Source organism: Electrophorus electricus, chromosome 24 (genome assembly GCF_041902795.1).
Source record: "Electrophorus electricus isolate QZ-2024a chromosome 24, ASM4190279v1, whole genome shotgun sequence".
Lineage (NCBI taxonomy): Eukaryota > Metazoa > Chordata > Actinopteri > Gymnotiformes > Gymnotidae > Electrophorus > Electrophorus electricus.
The window spans coordinates 11,658,894-11,682,164 of NC_137520.1; the positions used below are offsets into that span (position 1 = coordinate 11,658,894).

Consider the following 23,271-nt stretch of genomic DNA (forward strand, 5'->3'; position numbering starts at 1 on the left):
TACACAGAATAATACGCCCTCGACGACTACCTTTTGGCCTTTGTACGTCTCCTCACAAGGACAGCAGCGAACCGCGCATAAGATTAGTTATGGCGGTACAGTCATATAAATTTAAACACGAAGTTTCCAGTCTCAGATATACCTTCGGCTTGATAAAAATATCTCGTCGAAGCTAAATTATCCTGTTTGCATTGACCCCGCCTAGTATATTGCACTCAGAGAAACGCTTTAAATTGCATATTCATTGAAACAAAGTGGCAAAATAGACAAAACGTGAAATTACAAAAATTATAGCAGGGGGTAGAGCTTTTTCTTAAGAAAAAATCTTCCTGTCAGTGTTCAGAACATTTTTTAAACCCTTCCACACTTCCCTTCCTTAAGCCGATTGCCCTAGGTAATTTTAGGCTTTAAATCCAGACAAAGAATTTGGCTAATCTCTTTTCTTCAGATATAAGATGCACATCCGATGGTTTATATGTTGTTATGAAGTTGCAGTGAGCTGAGATGTTGTTATTCTTACAAAGGTTTGTTGATGGCAGACTGTAAAGTGTGCTGATGTCTTATTGAGCTCTCATTCCTTTGCTCTCTTCTGGTTCTCTCCTGTAATTATGCTCTTACTGCCATGCTTCTCAGAATCTCTGTTTACGGTTTGATCATGATACACACCTTGTTTCAAATACTGCATGCCCCAAACATAACTAACAATCTGTTTCATCCCTTTGTCAAGCTGTGCTCACCTGCACCCCACAGCTGCAGTGCTGCCTGGTATCTTGCCATGGTATACATGCTGTGCTTCCTTCTGCTATTTGGACTTGCCTGACTGTTTCATAGTCATTTGAATCTGAATTTAACCCTCCTGTTGTAAAGGATAACTTTACTCCATAAATAATTCATAGTTCAAATTCACATCCTTGCCTCATCCTAGAACTCCTAGCTCCTGTGCTTTATAAATAAATTTGGTCCAAAATAGGATAGCAGTCAGAAAAGTGTAGAACCACTTGTCTCTGGGAATCACAAGGTCACTATTATAAGTAAACAAGATGTTTGGAAAACTTGTCTGGAAAAAGCCTGTCTTCTCATCATGACGTTTAGCCACTATGACATCAATGAGACTGTGGTCAGATTAGTCAAATTCATTTTTTGACCACAAACCTCACAGGTGAGTTTAGCATTAAAAAAGAGATGGCCATTACTAAAACAACCTTCCAGACAGTTCAGTATGTTGTTATAGCACTGTATAAAAATCTCACTTTAGAGTTATGATGGAAACGATATTGAGGTCTAATAAGGTTCTGAAAAGTTCGTGTGCACTGATAAATCTAAATATAATGATGTATGTCGACAGTGATGATTATTTTTGATGGTCATACTAAGTACAGTATAACAAAAATAAAGTGAAATAGGCTTTCCACAGCAAACTGCACTAACATCTTTAACAACTTACAGTTCTCTTTTTACTTCAAACACTGGATCACAGCACCTCCCAGAGTTTGCACATGCTCGCATGGAGCAGAGGTTCTCGATGCATGAACTGCTACAGTTATCAGGTGATGACCCCAAAATTAAGGAGGGGCAGAACATCCTGTTCACCTAAAGGAAAGAAATAAAGTGCCTGGGATACTGTCACCATAAAATGAAACACAGACTTCTGCTTTAACAGTATAACTGGACAAACAACAATAGAACTTGACAAATGACAGATGGAGTAAACGTTTATCATTTGTTATTTATCCTCGGTCAGTTAGCTATAGTATCTGGTGTGTTAGGTAATAGAGCTGGGAAGCAGTTTTAATGTGTAAAATTATGTGAATTATTTTGGGATTTTGCAGTTCCTAAGGATTACTGCATGTCTTGAAGATTATTTTGGATGAAGAGAGTGAAGACTGAATGAAGCAGGCATATCTGGGGCAAAATATTAACCACACAGATTATTCCTTACATCCGACACTTGCTTTGTTTGTTCAGAATGTCATTCTAATGTTTTTCTTCATCATGTGTGTATGCGGCAGAACCCACAACCTACAGACATATGCTGCTTAAAGCTTAGTCATTCAAATTTTAGTGTCTTAGATTGCAGTTCTTGTTAACTTCTGTCAAATTTAGCCATTGAAGGCCCCCCTTTTAATCCCTCTATCCAAACCTTTTTCCAAAGCCCCTGGCTCCAAAGATGTGCACACTTAACACTTAGCCTACCCTTCCATGCATGCATACCCAAAATAACTGACAGGTAAATAGGACTGCCACCTTGTAGGTAATATTCCTGATTGGTTAATACAGTCATACCATGTTGAAATTTTAAATGCTAATTACAGATGCTAGGACAGTCACACAGACTTTTTTTTTTTTCTCAAATTACATTACTGATGAAAATCAGGCATAATCTGTAATATTAGTATCAGAAGATTAATACAGTTTGGCAGAAATTCTAGACAATGCGTCAGTTCAGTAAATGAATTATTGAAACATTATAATGCAATATATTTGTTTCCTACACCTCTGTATTTCAGACAAATGTAGGCTTTGCATAAGAGGTGTTGGAATTGCAAGATGCAAGAACAAACAGCATAGTTGGAAATCTAACCTTGCAGATTTCTCCTTTGTAACATACAAAGGATTCGGCCCTTTCTCTTGCAGGAAGCTGCCCAGGTGCTTGGGCAGTCTCTTGTGAAAAGCTAAATTACTGCAACTCACTACTTGCTGGTCTTCTTCTAAGAGCCATCAAACCTCTACAACTTGTCCAGAATGCAGCAGCATGATTGGTCTTCAATCTTCCGAAGTTCACACGTTACTCCACTGCTGCGCTCCCTTCACTGGCTTCCAGTAGCTGCACACATCAGATTTAAAACGTTGATGCTCGACTACAAAACCAAAAATGGATCAGCCCCTCCAATGGTCAAAGCCTCGAGTACTTTGAACCTCAAGTAAGGCTTGGCTTGAAATACCATGCTTCAGGTCTCATGGAAGACAAGTATCGAGACTATTTTCTGATCTGCTCCAAGATGGTGGAATGAACTCCCACTTGCTGTCCGGACACCAGAAACCCTCGCAGTCTTCAAACACAGACTGAAGACCTATCTATTCATGGAATATTTAAATGACAACTGAATCTGCTCCCATATTGTCTGACTAAATTAATACTTATTATAGGGTATTGTTTATTACACTGATGTTGTTTAACAAACTCCAGCACTTATATCTTATTACACGTATCATTGTTTAAGATAGACCTTATGTATTTTGTACATGTATTTTACAAAATGTATTTTGCATCAGCAGTGATTTCTACAGTATTCTAGTTCATTTGTATGTTGGGCTCTAACCTACTGTCTAGGATGTATTCTATGAGTAAATGACAAAGCACTTTTTTAAGTCGCTCTGGATAAGAACATCTGCTAAATGCCATAAATGTAAATGTAAACATCAACCCAAAATGATCATTCTTCTCACAATTCATTGTGCAGCAACTCACTGTATTTAAACTCCTTTGCGATATCTTATCTTCTTCGTTTGATCATGAACTGGAGCAGTAGGATAAGTCCAGGAAGAAGAGTGGTGGGAAACGATGGCAGAGGAGACCCATCAGTGCTGGGAGAGAGGGAGATATCCAATGGCCTTGTGAGCTTTTCCTGGTTTCCTTTTTTCAGGTCTCAGATGACTTGCTAGACAGAGATATGACAAATCACAGCAAAAGGTGAGCTCTGTAACCATACATTTGTTTATTACCATGGCTTGTTATTGAACACACAGTGCACCAGTTTGTATCTTTCTATCATGTATAACTTTTATCAGGAGGCAATTTCTGAGATGCATTTTTTTTTTGTTGTTGTTCTTTTAGTTCACCTTCTACTTTGCAATTTCACAGCAGTTCCATAAACCTCCTTAAGTAGGAGGAATCTGTCCAGAAATGAAAGGCTTTGAGAATAGGTAGCAGCAGACCTCCCCCTCACAGTATTTGAGCATATGAGGCAGAAAGACTGTGCAGCTCGCGGTCTCTCATTCATCTGCATGAGGCGCTTCTGCCAGTGGCATGAGGTACAGCATGTGGAGGCGAGCTCTAAAAGCCAGGGCGGGCTTGACCAGGGAAAGTTCCCATCTCAGCCGGGAGCAGCAGATCCGCCTGAGAACCACTGAGCATATGCAGGTCAAAGGGATTTTCACTGTAACCTGTAATTGGTATAAAGCTCTCTTTGTACTCTGCGTGTGTGTGTGCGTGTGTGTGTGCGCATGTGTGTGTTTGTGTATGTGTATGTGTGTGTGTGTGCGCATGTGTGTGTTTGTGTATGTGTATGTGTGTGTGTGTGCGTGTGCTTGTGTGAAACTGTGAATTCTGTGTTTAAAGAAGAAGTTTGTATGAATTATGTATTTTCTTTTACCTTCTTTTATCACCATACCCAGAGCTAATGACTACTACTACTACTACTACTACTATGACTTATAATAATAATAATAATAATAATAATACCTTGTTATTCAGATTCTTGTTTATATTTCACAGTCAACATCCAGAAGCACTTTGACTGGACAGAACTGATTACATTTTTTAATTTGCTGTCCCTGGTCAGAGATAAACTAGCAAAAAACATTGGGATTGTTTCAAATTTTATGAGGTTCTCAGAATATTGTTTAGCTAGTAAAGCTGAAACTATAGTTTTGCTGTCTTGGGATTTTGTACTGTTCGCAAAAATACTTTAGAACAAAATACTTCAGAACTTGTACCTTCTAATGAATTTGCTGTGCAGATGCAAAGGACACTCAAATTTGTAGGCCTAACAGTATTTTCTCATTCTCCAGAATATTAAAACTTGGAATAGATGATATTTTGACAGAGCAGAAAAGAGTGGTTAGCAATGAAAACAGGTCAGATAATCTTGAGTGACAAACCTGACTCTGTGTCTTATAGTTTGGTCCCGCTAAAGTGTCTTATAGTTTGGTCCCGCTTCTTCCCACACTGGTCTGGTAGAGAGGCTGGATGTTTAACTGCACATGCAGAATTATCCCCAGCAACCCCTAGCACAGCCTAGAGCTTTCACCAGCTGACAAACAACAGGTGAGGAAACCATTGCATTCAAGCACTCCAATTCACGCAACTCATTTTGTGATAATTGATACTGAACTGCCACTCACTAATAATTCATTTAGTAATGGTTACGAGCACTTTCATATGACTCTCAAAAAACACTACACTCACACTCAAATGATATAAAAATGAAAATGATCACTCCCCTGATGCACAACAATGAAACCCCCCCTGTCAGGAGCAAAGGGCACACTAATCCATCTTTTGGTAGCAACTTCCCATTGCTTGCTGTGGAAGTCAAGGAAGTTTAGTCTCTCAGTCCAATATGTCCATTGGCACCTTGAAAGTACTGCCTATATGTTTATTAAAGCTTTACTGGAGGAACTCAGTCTTGAAAATATCCACTCACTGCACAGAGGCACAGTAGTTATATCACTTTGACCCCACAACCCTGAAAAAAGAGGTGGAAGCAGGCAAGAGATGTCCAAACCAAACCAATCAGTTCATCACACATGGAAAAAGATTCCTGTTACTTAGCTAACAAATCCGTGGTAGTCATGGCTATTAGAATTGGAAATTGGAATTTTTGACATGGATATTACAATTGGATATTACAATTTTTAAAGCCGGTTAAAGAACATTGAGATCATCCTGCCGCCTAAATTCCCCCTCACCTCTGACGTTCAATCCCTGAGGTACTTCCTATCATGATGGTGGGAATCCAACTTAATAAAGTTCAGAGGCAGCCTCTAAGTGCCAAACAATTAGGATAAACAAAAAGTTAATGTTCTAGCTGTAGTCATAGCAATTACAACAAGGAAATGCCATTATATTCCTATACAAAAAATGTTCGCATTATTCAGTTATAATTATACACCGGTTAAGATGTGCCAAACCATTCGAATTTTACATTGGGCCCAGCTAACTCAAGTCATACTAGAAACCACATCACAAGCTCCTCACATGGGTCATCAGGTAGGGAACTTTTGTCAGTGTTTAGCTGATTTAAGCCCCCAGAAGACTGAGTAGTGAGTAGCTCAGTAGCTTTTAAACAAGCCATATGCACCTCTTTAGATGAAACCCCACACTAACCTCCCTGATAACTAAAGCCACACCTATCACCACTGACACCTTAATGTGTGCTTGGGGACACCAGTTCAAGATGGGCTTATTGCACAATACCCATGTCATACACAGCATTATTCTCCCTATATCTACCCAGTGCACTGCTCCTCCACATCCAATCAATTCCTAACCTGTAAAATCCACAGTGACTCCGCACTGTGACTAAGGCCATACCCAGACCCACTGGCACTGATAATGCATACTAAGTGCTGCCTATTCTGTATGGATTTTACAGACTACACAACCAAAAGATTTAGAGTTCCAATAATTCTTTATTTACACTATTTACTCTTTATTCATCATAGAAAACCCAGGACATAACAGCTGCATGGTGACAATTGCTAAGTCTAAATCAGACCAATTAGTGCATTTTTGAAATACTGTTGGCCGTGTGTGTTTTTTTATAAAGAACTACAGAACAAATGTGTGACTTTAAAACCTGTCACGGTTGGTCCTTCCTATTGTCCATCTCTATGGTTTCTTTGTCACGTGTTCCAGTCCTTGCTTAGGCTCTTACTGTTCATGATTTGCACCTGTGCCTTGTTCATTAAGTTCATGTATTCATGGCTGTTCATTTTTTGGTTGTATGGTTGTTTGGATGAATGTTTTGATGGTTTTGCGAGCCCGTAAGTTTGTACTCAGTGCCTCCTAGTCTCTATGTTTATCGTGGACCTCCCGTTTCTTAGCCTCTTTTATAGCCTGCTTCCCCGTTTGCCTTCGTGTGTTTTTGGTTTGTCATGTATTCTCGGAATCTATGTGTTGGCCCTATGACCCTGGACTACCCTAACGACTCTGACTTTGGACTTGCCCCTAATTAATCTTGCTCTTCTCCACACTTGCGTCAACCTCCTTACTGCTCACCATTACAGAATGAACAGACAAGACACAGGCAACAAGACAGGGTTTAAATACATGAACTTAATTAACACTAAACAAGACACAGGTACAAATCATGAAGAGTGAAAACCAAAACAAGGACTGGAACGGGACTGGAAAAGTGAAACATGAGAAAAGGAAACCGTAGAGATGGATAATAGGAGCGACAAACTGTGACAAAACCTTTGTATGATTTGGTTAAGTGGGAATTCTTTTATTTAGAAAGTTATTTAGATTTTTTAAGGTGTATCTGATGTCTCTTGGCATATTTTTATGAAGTAGTTATACATGTTTACATAAGAAACATTTTTTGAGAATGAATAATATTAGCATGATGTAATACAAAATGGCTTTATAAAATCATAATTGTGGCTTGATTTTATTATATATTTTTATTCCACAAATTGGTGCAATAAAGTTAGATATAAATAGATATAAATATAAAGTATAAATGCTGACAACGTGGACAACATTGTTGACAAAATTGTTGATGACACTAGTCTTTGGAATTAGATTTAAGCCCCAGAATGTCAGTTCTTTTATTGATACATTAATGATCAATTTTGATCTTGATCTCTTTTTTAAATTTTATTTTGGTCAGTGCTTGAGAAATGTATTTCATACATTTTTTTTGGGGGGGGGGGGGGGTCATTTTCTTTCCTATTAAAGGGAAAGCTTGCAGTGTTTGTAACTATGGTTTAGGATTACTTTTACCTAGTGGATATAAACAGACAAAAACACATTTCAGTTTCTGCAGAAGTATCAAAAATGTACAAGAGGAACTGAGATGAGACATTTTGTTGCCACAGCTGGGACCAACAGCTGGTGAGAAATAACGTGTCTCAACAATAGGGGTCACTGTTGTGCTTCAGTGGCACTTTTAATAAAACAGACATTTCATCTTCACAACAGCAATGTCTGGACATGGAGAGGAAGGGGAAGTGGGTCAGGGCTCTCTCTGCTGGCAAGCTGGCTGCTCTAGTTTTACTAAAGAGTCATTCAAAAGAAGAAGGGCTACTGACAGTGGAGGGAAGACAAACGAAGTTAAGACTCTTTCTCGGTTTAACAGGTAACACTCTGTAGAGCATGGAGAGCCCTTACCATTTATCTTGTTCCCCTCCCTCTCCCTTATTTACAGATAAAATTACATACATTCATTTATTTCACTAGGTAACAAAGCTGATCAATCATTATTTTACAGAGATCTATTTTTGTCATGTCAAACAATTACAGTGTCATTTCAGCTCTCAGACTTTGTATTCTTCACTTTCCTTTAGTCTACATTCCTGGCACAAAATTTATAACCCATTTCTAACATCCCCCTAACCCTGTGTGGACCTAAGTCCCATAAAACAATATGTATAAGTATTTACATGAATAATTAACTATGATGTCAAAATCCTGACATTACCACCACCCTTTTGCTCATCGGCCCCACCCAAATTGGTCCCGAAAATCCGTTCCAATTTAAAAGAACAAAAAAAAAAACAACAAAAAAAACAAAAAGCAGAAATGGAGTGACACCCCGGATCCATTGCCCTGTTTAAATGATTCTTGTACATGTCTCCTCCACCATTTTAAAAGTGCATGCTTAGATTTAACAATAAAAAATGAAAATGCCTGTACAGAAAAATAAATACTCCCAAAAATCTCACCTTCAACCCCATCTCCCCACAAACATGGTGCACTGAAAAAAACCCTTACAGTTTCTTTCCTCTCAAGTTCTAGTTTTTACTGCAAATACTGAATTGTGTTGAGTGGTTGTAGAAAGTCAAAAAGGTCATTTGACAGTAGTGGGAGTGTTGTAGTGGGTCTCTGAGGCAGCATTTGGTAATGGGGCAGTTGGGGGGGGGGTTGTTATTGAGAGTCAAAGATGACGGGGACTGGGGTGACCGTTATGATAGAGCTTCTGCTTAATGTGCACCATGTTCCCACTGGAGTCCTCCAGCTGCCGTAAGTGTGCACGTCGACGGAGATCTCGCAGGTTACAAAACTGGGGAAGCCAGGACCATGACGGCGTGTCTGCAAGTGGGAAGGAGCATAAGACATTTAACCAAAATTGTATTTTGCATTCACAGTCACTTTTACAAACCTGGCAAGCAAAGTGTTCTCCTACTGGTGTGCACTCACAGCCCTCTGGACCCCTATACGGATTCTTTATTGCATTTTTATTTTATTACATGTTTATTACATGTTTGTTCCAGGAGCTGATCTTAGAAAAAAAATATTTTAGATTGCCAATGACTGATTTGTGTGTTCTTTAGCTTACTTTATCTTAATATATTAAATATGCTGATTAGGGCTTTAAATATTGAGAAGATGTTTACATATGTGATTGCAGTAGTCTAGATCTAAATTACCACCATTGTAAAATCTAATATTTGCTTATTAAATGATTGCATAACATGGAAAATGTCCTATCTACTTTACTAAATCAGATACATGATAGCAATGTTTACATGAATTAATGAGAACAGTGCTTGAGATAGTGTTGGTGAATGTAGGGAATAGTGTTGGTGAATGTAGGGAATAGTGTTGGTGAATGTAGGGAATAGTGTTGGTGAATGTAGGGAACAGTGTTGGTGAATGTAGAGAATAGTGTTGGTGAATGTAGGGAATAGTGTTGGTGAATGTAGAGAACAGTGTTGGTGAATGTAGGGAACAATGTTGGTGAATGTAGGGAATAGTGTTGGTGAATGTAGGGAATAGTGTTGGTGAATGTAGAGAATAGTGTTGGTGAATGTAGGGAATAGTGTTGGTGAATGTAGAGAATAGTGTTGGTGAATGTAGGGAGCAGTGTTGGTGAATGTAGGGAATAGTGTTGGTGAATGTAGGGAATAGTGTTGGTGAATGTAGGGAATAGTGTTGGTGAATGTAGAGAATAGTGTTGGTGAATGTAGGGAACAGTGTTGGTGAATGTAGGGAACAGTGTTGGTGAATGTAGGGAATAGTGTTGGTGAATGTAGGGAATAGTGTTGGTGAATGTAGGGAATAGTGTTGGTGAATGTAGGGAATAGTGTTGGTGAATGTAGGGAATATTGTTGGTGAATGTAGGGAACAGTGTTGGTGAATGTAGGGAATAGTGTTGGTGAATGTAGGGAATAGTGTTGGTGAATGTAGAGAATAGTGTTGGGGAATGTAGGGAATAGTGTTGGTGAATGTAGGGAATAGTGTTGGTGAATGTAGAGAATAGTGTTGGTGAATGTAGGGAATAGTGTTGGTGAATGTAGGGAACAGTGTTGGTGAATGTAGGGAATAGTGTTGGTGAATGTAGGGAATAATGTTGGTGAATGTAGAGAATAGTGTTGGTGAATGTAAGGAATAGTGTTGGTGAATGTAGGGAACAGTGTTGGTGAATGTAGGGAATAGTGTTGGTGAATGTCATGCTGGGCAGATATGGTGACAACAAGCCAAACTGAATGAAAGATAGATCCCTAGACAGCCCTGCCCCTCACCAATAGCCCGGCTGGAAAGGATAGAGAAAGTTATTTATAGATTTATGTGCCATCCACAAGGATCATTCTGAAGGATATCTAAAAGACAACAGTAAATAAGGGTAAATTTATTAATGTAAAGAAAACCAATGAGCCTCCGATGGCAGTGAATGCCTGCACAAATTTACTCATAATTAAATGCAAATAATGGTATGGCAGTAATTTAAGAGCTGTGTTCAGATTAGCATAGGGGACATCAGTGCAAAGTCATCACATTACATTGTCTTTTTTCATTATTAAAATGTCCACAAAATACATCCCCGTCACATAATATATTGAACTCAGTTTAAATAGGAAATAAAATCACAAAATGGAAAAATGATCAAGGTGAAAGGATGTGCACATGAAGACAGCACAATGATTTCTACTAGTAGACTCTGAAGGAACGACTGGGGGAGAGATGAAATTAAGAGAATGGGGAAAATGAGAGCTAAAAAAATCTCTGTGCTCTCCTGTGTGTGTGCGTGCGTGCGTCACTCACACATCTCCCCCTTCCTTGCCTTCTTTTTCCAGCTGCTCTCTTTCTATTTATAGCTCTCAGAAAGCAAGAGGGTGCAGGAGGAGAAAGTGTGTGTGTGTGTGTGTGCGTGTGTGTGTGTGTGTGCGTGTGTGTGTGTGCGTGTGTGTGTGTGTGCGTGTGCGTGCGTGCGTGCGTGTGTGCGTGCGTGTGTGTGCGTGCGTGTGTGTGTGCGCGTGTGTGTGTGTGTGCGTGCGTGTGTGTGTGGGGGTGGGGGGGTGGGGACATGACAGCGTCTACCCCATCCTCCTTCACTCTCTTGCCATCTCTCTGTCTCACCTTCACTCCCTATCTCAGACAGGCTAAATGAGGCTGACCCACCACCAGCGTCACACTTTCACAGCCATGGTGGGCTCCACGACAGGGGCTTCCCCACCATATTTCCTTAGGCTGGATTATTCAGGAGATCTATTTTCTCTTGTATGCAGACAGATATATTGTATTATTCATTGCTATGTCAATACACATCTGTACTAAATTTAAATAGACCCTTTCTGTGTGGGTTACATTCATGTTCAATGCATAAAAAGCAACACGCGTGGTTGCTTTACACAAAGACAGACTTAAATCACAATGGGATGCCGGGTGAGTTACATTATGCTACTGACTGCTTTCTTTATATGTGGCTGAAATATATGAAAAATATTTTTCTTTTCCTCCTTGTCCTGCTTTGATCTGGCTTGTCTTCTCAATTTTTAGTCCCACTCTGCTAATCTTTTTAATGTACAATTTTCTAAAAATCTCAGTTCCTGGAAATACTTTTTTAAAAAGAAAACAATTTCTTTTAAAAGCAGTACTAATTGTCCAGCCACAACAGATGTACTTCAGCAGACCTAGATGACTGTAACAAACCACTGCTGTACTGCCTGGTGGCTCAGTCACATCAACTCAAAGCATAACTTTCACCGCAACAGCCATGGGGAAAAATTTGTTTTCGTATTGTTGGAAAGGATTTGGCAATTAACATAAAATGAATGTAATAAGATTAATTAAACATAATTAACAAGACATGACCAGGGGATGCTTTGGCCTGCTTCATCTTAAAAGTTCTGCATAGTTATTTCTGCATGTTCAATAGTTCATGCAAAACTAAAGTAATGAAATGTGTGTGTTTATGAGGAGCTGTTTAAGCCATTTCTCCCATCATTACAGAAGAAAACAATAGGACAATTGAATAAATAGCAAAAGCATTTAGCTATTTATTACAGTCACGCTAGACCAACTTTAGTGGTCTAGACCAACATCTAGTGAAGAAATTATGATTGTTATCTGAACTTCAGAACAGAAGTCTTGGTTCCTGGTTAAATCTAACAGGAGTGGGTGCCCAGATATTTTGACCCATGTGTAATCCATGAGATGCCCCTAATGCACTGGCTGTGTGAAACAGCCTGAGTGTTTATCCCCGTTAGACATCACTAAGAAGCTTCTTGGCTTTTAGACATTAGAAGAATTTTCTTACTTTTTATTTTGGTTATCACATCCAGCAATACAGAAACTGTCTTAGTGTTTGAACATTTTTCTTTCTTGCTTTACTGACAAACCCAGTAGTAAGCTGACATATGATTTAAGTATTGCAAAACGGGAAGACAACATACATATTTGGGGCAAGTAAATATGGGAAGATATTTCAAACAAATATGAGTTTATTTATCTCTCAGATCCCAGTTATTAGATGCTCTGTCTTGCATATGAGGGAAATAAGATGCAAGTTATCCAGAACTGGGTACCTTTATTTATTAGGTGCACAGATCACTGTATGTAGGCTGAACAGATATCAGTTTGAACACACTCTTTGCAAATCTTCACAAGCAACGTTTAATGACCAACACTGCAGCCGATAAACTTCCGCGTAAAATAATTAAATGGTTAATGACATCATTAGCTTCTCTCATTTCCTGACACTGCAGCCAATACCTGTCATCTTATCATGTTACATGATTGATGGGCAAAAGAATAATATGTTGTATTCTCATGTTTTTAAGACATTTTTTCATTAATCATGACACTGGACATATGGAGTGTCAGTTCCAAGCCTCTAATTTATTCCCTAAACACACGAAGTGTTAAGAGTGAATCATTTCTCCCATACACAGTTACTGTATTCACACTCACACAGTGTGAGCACAAAAATATCATCATCTGCCACAGTGTGCATCATGTGGTGAGCCAGTCTCTAAGACACACTTCATACCAGTCCATGCACGCACCTCGCTAATCTCCCTGGCTGAAATGCTCCGTCACACTCACCACAGTACCGGCTGGCCCTCCAAGCCCTCACAGCACAGTGTAACGCCCCGTCCAACCACAGCAAGAGCCAGCTAATGCAGAACCCCAGCAGAAGGCCCAGCATGAGGTCCATCTCCTGCTTCGTCACACTGTCGCTCACAAAGTAGTTCTCTGAAGAGTCCACCAATGAATGGTCGCCATCGTATGGGATTACATAATGGACATGGTGCCTGAGAAAGCAGAAATATTGGATATTGATATTTAGCCAAAGAAGAAGAAGAAGAAAAGAAAGAAATAGGCAAAAAAAATACTGCGATCAGTGCAGGTTTATTCAGAAAGCGCACAGAGGATTAACGCATTTAACCGAGCCATAACAATTACATCTACCTTGATGGAAAAGAAACAATCTAAGCAATTTTAACACTGTTATGATAATTCGCGCTGTAGTTGGAGATGGAAAATGTTCCTGTTAATAGACCCCTTTATATAAGTGAAAATGGTAGTACCTGAGATCTTTTATACATCTATAAGGACAATTTGGTATAAGGACTTGGTCATGGAGCATATGGTATTTAGTAATGCTCATGCAGATAGCCACAGAGGTTATTTGACATAAGCATTTATACATTTCTAGAGATGTTTTGTTTGTCACAGTTTTGTCTCTCAGATTTGTGTTTGTATGTCAGTGTTTTATAATAGTTCTTAAATATACACCCTTAAGACATAGAGTCGCTGTTTTTAGCTCAGACGTTACTAAAATTGCTGCATGCCATCATTTAATTGTGCATAGTGCATCCTAGCTTTAGCACTAAGAAGCCTACTATTACTAAGAAACTCTGCTTAATGGGGCGATCATTTAAACCCCGACAAATATTTGATAACCCCGACAAATATACATTTTGTTTTATTTACGTGTGTTTATATTCTATCAAAAAACATGCTTTCTACTAGTTTTTTAGGATATTTTACAATTCTTTCCTTGGCTGCTGCCAAGGCAGAATCCAGAAATATGTTTGAAACAGGTATAAAATGTATGAAGACACATGTGAATATAATGTTAGCTTCCTTATTTGACTGGAGCTTTTGAAGTCTTAAATGCCCAACAGAATTGTGTTTAAGCTACCGGGGATATAAGAACATTTACATTTACATTACATTTACGGCACTTAGCTGCCGCTTTTATCCAAAGCGACTTACAATTATAACTGAGTACAGCTTGAGCAATTGAGGGTTAAGGGCCTTGCTCCGGGGCCCAACAGTGGCAACTTGGCAGTGGTGGGGCTTGATACATACATATACATACATATATATATATATATATATATATATATATATATATATATATATATATATATATATATATATATATATATATATATATATATATATATGTGTGCGTGTGTGTGTGCGTGTGTATGTGTGTGTGTGTGTGTGTGTGTGTGTGTGTGTGAGTGAGAGTGAAAGTGGAGTTCAGGTGATTCATTCACCCTAACCCTAACCCTAACCCTAACCTTTAGTCATCTAATGTTATTAGTGCCAATACTCAGTATATGATTCCATATTAATACCATCCCTCATATAGAACACATAAGAAAGTTTCCTAGGTTCTAGAGAAAACTGCATCCCAGGGATATGCTATATGGACAGGTAACAGTCTGATGGTTAACTGATCCCAGGCTCTGCTGTATGAATATCTCTTGCATGATGCCTTGAAATTTACAGAAAGCTTTTCCTCAGGAATTACCACTGACAATCTGCCACGCGTTAGGCAATATCAATGTCATCTGTTCAGTCAACGATTTACGTGTGCTGTTATAATTTGTGCAGAAAGCATTATTAGCTGGGCAAAGTCAGACATAAATTTGGATTGACCTGAGTCAGTATCCTTGGTTTTAAAAAAAATGTGCTCGTAAGATTGAAATCAGCAGAGCAGAGCTGTGAGTCTTCCTATATAACATTAATGAGTAAATGGTGATATTAATAAGTACCATAAGCTCCCACGTAAAGAGTAACGATATTTCAAAAATAACACCCTACATATTAAATAGGCTGATGTATCAAAAAGTAGACACATAGCCTACATTTTAATACATCTCTGCTAAAATCAATGGCATATGATTTTACTTTTTGCCCCTTCTACACCGGATTGGTCTCTATGGAAATTAGTAATGTTTTTCATCCTACCAGGGGGTAGGTTGCACACATTACACCTATACTACGACACCCACGAATTTATACAGTAGGCTGATGAAGATAAAGGCTATACTTACCACTCTCAACACAACCTTTTTGTAATCAGTTGTATCAGAAATGATTAACCCTCACCGTTGCGTGTGGCGAACGCACCAGGCCATTAACTACATATATCTCTGGCTGTGCTTAGAGAAAAACACACCTTGATACGCAGAGAGACACCCAGAGAAATCCAGAATTCTTCACCGAAAACACAGACACTAACCGTTAATAGCTCAGTCGTGTAAATTGTCTATCGAATCTCCATTAAACCATCGCATAATGAAATAAATGTTAAGGCCTATACAATCCACTGCTGCTCCTTGCATATATGTGTGAATATTCTTTCTAAGCTATGAAAATAATACAGCATAAGACATCCTCCAACAGGCCTTGAATCTGTTGGAATAAGCTACACGGGAACCTTTCAATGCATTTGTTGGCAACATTTTTTTTTTTTTTTGTAATAAAATGAATTATTAAGTAGTTTTTACCTTCCACAGTTGCAATGACAGACACGGTCCTCTCCTCGTAAATGCGGTAGAATGTAGTTGTGAAAGCGATCCAGTAGTGCGTTCATGTCCATTAAACACGCTATCGCCTGCAAAGAACCATTCGAGTCAACCGGGACATGACAAGCAGTATTCGAACATAGCAAGCGCTACATGACATGGTCTCAGGACTACTGCAGGGGAAATACAGTGAGATTTTTTTAGACCGAGTTGGCTATTGCATTGTTACTTAATATGGCTGTGCATTTATCATTGTTGTGGTTATTTGGTGAATGGACTTTCAGTTGTTTAAGCACTCCACTTCTGTCCTCTCTATGTTTTCTCTCTGTCTTCGGTTAACTTAAAAAAACTGCCAAATAGTATTTCATATCAAAATCGACGATGATGCATATCTTACCATTACAACAGAAGCACCAAGGATCATAAAAATCATGGTGGTTGTAATCATATGCATTAAAACCTCCGAACGCCGTTTTCTTTTCCCCTGGATAGTCTTTTCAACAGATCCGTTTAAGTTAAAACACTCTGTCCCGGGAGAAGACGCTCATGGATGCGTCTTTACTGCACCTGTCTCTCAGTCCTGGGCTCGCCAGATTGGAATATGTTCCTGCGGCGCATAAGGTTAGGGTGGCCCGGTCTCGCTGCCCCCTATATTACACACGATTTTATTGTTCTCTCCATGTAGTAATACATCCACTCGATTCTGCAAGCCAGGCTGTGGTCGGCGTAAGGTTCGGGACCGCTGGACCCGGGCACGTCGTGGGAGGGTGTTGAGGAAAGTGTCCTGCTCTGCTTATGGCGCTATGGTGCTTCACCACCGCGCTCCAGCACCATTGAAATTTTCAAGCGACGAAGAGCAAGACCAGGCAGAGCTACTGTTTTACATCAGATTTTTTTTTCTTGGAGTGCCGATTAAGAAAGTACGTAGCTCTTATGCCGCTGGTGTGTCATTTAATAATCCATGTTCGCCTTTCCCTCCTTATCACGAGCCAAGTTGGTCAAGTTGTAGCGAGAAACGATTTCGATGCCCGTCTTTGCTCCGGTGATCCCAGCCCAGCATTTATCTTTTTTAGGTAGGCAGATCTAGGACAAAACTAGACAAGATTCTCCGTCCCTTAATTCCATTTGAGTTCGAGTAGCATTTTCATCAACACTCGAAGCGAGACACATGATTGTACCATCTTATTTCAGCCATCGTGGCCAGGATCATTTTACCAATCTTCTGACTGTGTGAGCGTGCCCGCGCGCGCCTATAAGAGAAAGCGTGCGTGTGTGTGTGTGTGTGTGTGTGTGTGTGTGTGTGTGTGTGTGCGCGCGCGCGCGTCTGTGTGCGTGCGTGTGTGTAGGTGTGTACGTGAGGGGTATCGTACAGAAGGGAATGGGAGGTGGCAAATTTGCTTATTCACGTCTCTCATTCGAGATTATTTCAATTGCTGAAACGTCTTATACATTATATAATATATGCTATCCACAAGTAGCATATAGCTTTACCCCCACACCCCCCGTTCTGCAGTTCATGTTGCGCCATTTCACTTACCACGTAGTATAGCGTCTGTAGCATGGGCAATAGCCTCCTCTCCGTTACAGAGCATAGTTCATGTTACAGTGACTTTGTGTAATTTATGATAACCGAAGAAAATAACAGAGCTGTCAAAAATAGACTACTTGAACTATATTGATTTTTTTTTTAAATAGCACTGTCAGGTCCTCCAATAATAAACGGCACAATAAGCTGATACAGGCTGACCAACTTCAATGAACTTGAGTAAAATTGCATAATAAGTAGTTCTCAGCCTACTAAACTGAGAAATAAAACAAAATAAATGTGCTTCTTGAAAACAAAGTAATCTCTATCTCTTTCTAAATTAGTCTCTATCTTTATATATATATATATATATATATATATATATATATATATATAGAGAGAGAGAGAGAGAGAGAGAGAGAGAGAGAGAGAGAGAGAGAGAGAGAGAGAGAGGGAGAGAGAGAGAGAGAGAGAGAGAGAGAAACTGGCTGTAATTAATTTAATTCTTACAGTTATTAATTACATGTATTAATCCAAACAGTGACGTTCTTCAATCCAAAAATAGGCTACAACCACACGACCGCACGGATTTCAGCACCGTGGAGAGCAGCCACAATAAAGATTTACTGCATGATGCGGTAACCATCAAATGGTCTCTCTCTCTCTCTCTCTCTCTCTCTCTCTCTCTCTCTCTCTCTCTCATACCATAGACGCGCTCACACACGCGAGCGCGCGCGCAGACAAAGATTAGTTTACACAAAAAAGACTAATTATTTCTTTCAATTAATCAATCAATCTTTTGGGGCCAACCCATGTACTATTCTTTACACCATGTCTCTACGCCAAGGACTGGATTCTGTCATTGTTCCATTCTCAACTCATAACTCCAACTTAAATCTGTTCACAAATGTTCAAGGACTATCAATGGAAAGAGTTTGCCAGACTAGAGGCACATAGAGAGGGACACACGGGATAAATCTTGGAGTAGTGGTATGCTGTTTTTCAACCCTAACAAGGCACGTCTCCTCCTGTAGATCTTTCTCAGCCTATGGAGAAACGCAGGCCGAACAAATCCTGTGTACCCTCTCACTGGTTTTAAACAATTTTATGAAGCAATCGTTTAATTGTTTAATTAGTTAATGTTAATTAGTTTAGTTAATGTTCCATCAATCAAATAAAAGCATAGAGGATCTCACAAACCATGCATTCTGTCAGGTTCTATTGGTTTTATCTGGGAGGAAATTTCCAAATTAACTCCAGTTTGTTCTTAGAAGGCTAAAAATAAAATATAGACAGACACGCATAACCCTACAGCGAGATTCTCATTTTGGAACATGTTCAAGTGTAAGAGGCTGGGGAGTGAAAGCTGCTCAATATCAAAGCTTAACAACAATTTTAATAAGGAATCAACAAAAATAGCGAATTTCACCATTAGTTTGGATAGTTACTCATTTATATGGGCAAGGTTCATTGCAAACATTTGAAATGACTCAAAGTCTGTCTGTCTGTCTATCTGTCTATCTGTCTATCAGTCTGTCTACTTTGCAGTGCTAGTATCCGATAAGCAAACTGCGTTTACGCCTGTGAAATGAGCTATTAAAGCCACCGTACCCTATCCAAAAGGATTTTCTGTACCGAAGTAAGCAAAGTAATCGCACGTCTTCTGTGTTTCAAAGTTTCGTTTGTAATATTACTTTTCAAAACCCGGACGCTGTAGTGAATGTGGTGGTATCTCCCCATCTTATAGATGATGTGAGTATGCTGTTTTGCATACTTTATGGACGCTGGACAACATAAGACTACATCTCAACCTTACATCTTGTTAGCTAAGCTAGCTACACAGTAGCACCTTTAGCACAGCTAGTCATAGAGTAGGACAAGCGGAGAACAGCGTCATCATCGGCTTGTTCATTATTATCGGCATAAACTGTCCGTCCCTTTTCCCGTTTGTATATTCGAGTAAACTTGCTGTCTGGGGTAACTAGCTGGTTTAGCTGGCTGACATTTCTGTTCCCGAAACTCAAGTTTATAGGTTTAGCTAGGTAACGCTATCTACCCCATTGGCGTTTGTTAGCTAAGCTGGAGGTCCAGCTGGTTAAGGTTAGCTGGCTGGCTGGCTAAACACCTGCGATTATATATGCTCATACCGTCGTTATAATTGTATTCAGCGGGATTCTATAGCTAACGAATAGTTAGTATCGTACTTCATATTTTTGACGAGGCATCGCTGAAGCTAGCTAATAGATAACTAGCTAACGTTAGCCTTCATCAGATTGTGTCCCCACCAGCCTGCCACTGTATTTGCTAGTTTGCATCCACAGTTATGTTTCCTCTCTGGCTTAATTATGTTTTCTGATCAGCTGCCTAACGATGTATTGTCTGTATACTTGGAAGTTGATGATGCTTATTAGAAGTGGTGATGATGTTTATATAAATATTTAAAAAATCATTTATACTTGCTATTTATATTTGCTGTGCTTATGTTTAATTATGTTTTGGTCTGACACAATCATTCATGCTCCAGGCTACGATTATACACGGCTGTCAGATAGATTTTATCAGCTGTCACACTCCATTGAAGTCAGGCTACACACAAAGCCTCAGCATGTCAAGGAAGCAATCAGGGAAACCTGGACGTGGGAATAAGAAATGTGATTTGGAAAGAAAGAGGGATGAGCGTGCTGCTCGCAGGGCTCTGGCCAAAGACCGTAAGAATCGACCTCCAGGAGAGGACGAAGGAGAGGAATTCGTCAGCTTCTCCAACCAACTGAAAGCTCTCTGTCTCAAACTCAGAGAGGTTCCTGGAGATGGGTATGTGAAGGATTGTCACATTCTGAAGGCAAGCATTTTTGATCATCAAAAAACAACAACCTGTGGTTTTCATCTTATGACTCTACCCTATAGAAACTGTTTGTTCCGAGCTCTTGCTGACCAGTTGGAGGGACACTCACGAGAACACTTGCGCCTGCGTCAGGAGACTGTGCAGTACATGATGACACATCGTCAGGACTTTGAACCTTTTGTTGAGGATGATGTACCATTCACTAAACACTGTGAGGAGGGGGCGGGGACATTCGGGGGTGAAGAATCATGTTAATGGAAAATAGAAAAAGAAAGCAAAGTCTAGTGACTTTGAACCATTCTTCACTCTTAGCTGTAAGACAGGGATTTAGGCTTTTTGTCCTTCCTCCTGTTAAACCATATTATGAAGATTATGACTTCATTGACATTAATTTGCATGACAACTTAAATTTTTAACCTACAGTAGCATCTCAATAGGTGTGTAGAACAAGATGAAACTTGAGTACTAGATGAATAATTGTCATTCTGTGGCATTCTGTAATGTTCATCATTAAGAAATTCCAAATTAAGGACACAACTTCCTCTGTGTACTTATCCACATTGCTTGACAAATATCTGCTGCAAAAGGAACAACTAAACATTACTATTTTTACAAACGAAAACTGGATTTTACCTTTTTACCAGCATTCATTTTGTTTTCACCATCCAGTGTCGAACCTCGCACAGCCAGGCACATTTGCTGGTAATGATGCAATAGTGGCCTTTGCTCGCAGCCAGCAAGTGAAAGTGGTGATCCATCAGTTGAATGCGCCATTGTGGGAGGTGAGCTGTAGCGGTCTGCTCTTCAGAATTCATATTATGAGTGTAATATTACATGATTTTGATAAGTGTAGGCTGTGAGTGATGCAATAAAGCTGATATCCCTCTTTGAATCTAGATAAATGGATCAGAGAAACCGTTATGTCGGGAGCTTCATATTGCATATCGTTACGGTGACCATTACGATAGTGTCCGGCATATTGCAGACAACTCGGAAAGTCCTGCTCATCTGCGCATAGAGGTTTGTCATTTATTTATTCCCAAAGTGTTATTTTATTAAAGAGATATTGTGGCTGGGTAAATGCACCAAATATGCATTAGCAATGCAGGAACCGCAAAACGGTTATGTTCTTTAATGCATAATATGTCAAGCAGTGGCTAGACATATAATACAGGCTATAGATTAAAGATTTTAGAGAAAATCATTTCTACTTACACTTTAGTTAAAAAAAATTCAACCTTGCAACTATTCTCACTGGCCTCTTTTATTAGATATACCTGTTTTATAGGTCAATTTTATAGGTGTGCAATTGTAGACTGTAACCTATTTATTGCCATGGCATACATTCAACATCCATTCCTGAGCACCGGGCCACTGCTAACTGGATATTAATTTGAGTTGCAAAATATTACCATAGCTGTATACATTGACATGGTCGTGGCATGGATGCAGGTGTTGTACTGGTTTGAGTGCATCAGTCATGGCAGTGCAGCTGGGTTTTTTTTTTTACACTTGTCAGTGTCACTGTTGGGTTGAGTGGTGTGCCCCCAAAAAAACATCCAGTCAGCAGGAATCCTATGGTCAGAAACTGACCACTGATGAAAAGATGGGGGTTAGCTAATAGAAATTGTACAAAGCAACATATAAGAGAAGTTTATCCCAAATACCTAGGTATTTCTACTAAATCAATGTTCTTAATAAAGTGGATGGTATTTTCTCCTTTCTCCATGTGACAGACTATGAATAATTCAAGACATTTTGATGATGGCCAAAAGGACCAGCAGAGCGCCCCTTCTCCCTGCTACCCTCTCTCTGAGCATGAAGAAGTGATCCTAAGTTCCCTGAAGACTAGCGGTTTTAGCAGTAAGTCAGTCTCACTCACTGACTCTTCCTGACTGTGTCTAAGCTCATTACTTTCCCCACACTGGTTTCTGTTGTCTTTCAGGTCATGAAGGGAATCTGTATCAATTAGGTGCCAACTCACAAAAGTGCCATGCAGAATGGATGGAGTCTGAGCTGAGTAACCAATCACACTGTGACACTGGAAAAGGGACCCGCCCTCAGTGTCCAAATATTCATGCAGAATGCAGTGACGGCATATCGCCACCAGAGAGCAGTACTTTACACAAGCCCAAGGTTATTGTAACTGTTTTCTACTGTTATAAACAATGTGAATATCTGCTGCTGACATGAAAAAGCACAAATAAGGACTTGTTTTGAGTGGCACTTCTTCTTTCCATTTTTAGCTGTCCAATAAACAAAGGAAAGAGCACCAGCGTCTGGAGAAGAAGAGGAGGCAGGAGGAGAGACACAGGCAGAAGATTCTTCAAGGCAAAGCATCACATGACCAGAATCAGAATCTGTCTGAACCGGTTACCCTTGTGCCTGCTCTCAACACCTTAAGCATCTAAACAATCATGGACAAAGATAAACTCCGAAGACACTCTTAAGATGACTCCTAGCTTCTTTCTATTCAGTTATCCAAGTACATTGAAGTAGCTGTTTTTATACCTGGAGAATATGCAGCAGAAAGAGGGCGTAGGATTTTCTGTGTAGGGTAAGGCTGTCTGGTTGCCTTAGATAAACAAGCATAGTCTGTTTTCAACCTTCAATGATTTCAGTTAATTATCTGATTTATAGCCAAAGAACAGTTGTAAAGAAAATCTAATAATATGGAGGACAGTGTGAATTTAAGGTTGATGTTTTCATGTGCACTTTTTCATTGATTTTATAAGGAATTCATTTCTTTAATTAAGTGCATGTTCCTAATGAATGCTACCATTCTCAGTTGAAATCAGTAGTGTTTGAGTTCATTTACCCTTTCCATCTCCTTATACAGATCTGTCATCTTTATATTTTGCAATGAAGTGCAAGCTAATAATAAACAAGATTAGTGAAAGACATG

General features: G+C 39.4%; 2 protein-coding genes across 4 annotated transcripts; one reads left to right on the forward strand and one right to left on the reverse strand.

Annotated features, from left to right (window-relative positions):
• Positions 1-7,873: 7,873 nt before the first annotated feature.
• On the reverse strand, positions 7,874-17,260 carry tmem240a (transmembrane protein 240a). Of its 2 annotated transcripts, none has more exons than XM_081707240.1 (4): positions 16,567-17,260; positions 15,982-16,088; positions 13,277-13,485; positions 7,874-9,040 (listed from the first exon to the last, which is right to left on the reverse strand). In XM_081707240.1, the coding sequence occupies exons 1-4, from the start codon at positions 16,615-16,617 to the stop codon at positions 8,886-8,888; spliced, it is 522 nt and encodes a 173-aa protein (XP_081563366.1). In that variant the 5' UTR covers positions 16,618-17,260; the 3' UTR covers positions 7,874-8,885. The 2 variants fall into 2 exon arrangements, with proteins under 2 accessions (XP_081563366.1, XP_026870338.1); XM_027014537.3 differs by having other exon boundaries at positions 16,397-17,260.
• Positions 17,261-19,048: 1,788 nt separating this feature from the next.
• On the forward strand, positions 19,049-23,265 carry otud3 (OTU deubiquitinase 3). Of its 2 annotated transcripts, none has more exons than XM_081707006.1 (8): positions 19,049-19,163; positions 20,049-20,335; positions 20,429-20,577; positions 21,036-21,148; positions 21,264-21,386; positions 22,103-22,229; positions 22,312-22,502; positions 22,613-23,265. In XM_081707006.1, exons 2-8 carry the CDS (start codon positions 20,130-20,132, stop codon positions 22,775-22,777), a joined length of 1,074 nt encoding a protein of 357 aa, XP_081563132.1. In that variant the 5' UTR covers positions 19,049-19,163; positions 20,049-20,129; the 3' UTR covers positions 22,778-23,265. The 2 variants fall into 2 exon arrangements, with proteins under 2 accessions (XP_081563132.1, XP_026870323.1); XM_027014522.3 differs by having other exon boundaries at positions 19,123-19,276.
• Positions 23,266-23,271: the final 6 nt, after the last annotated feature.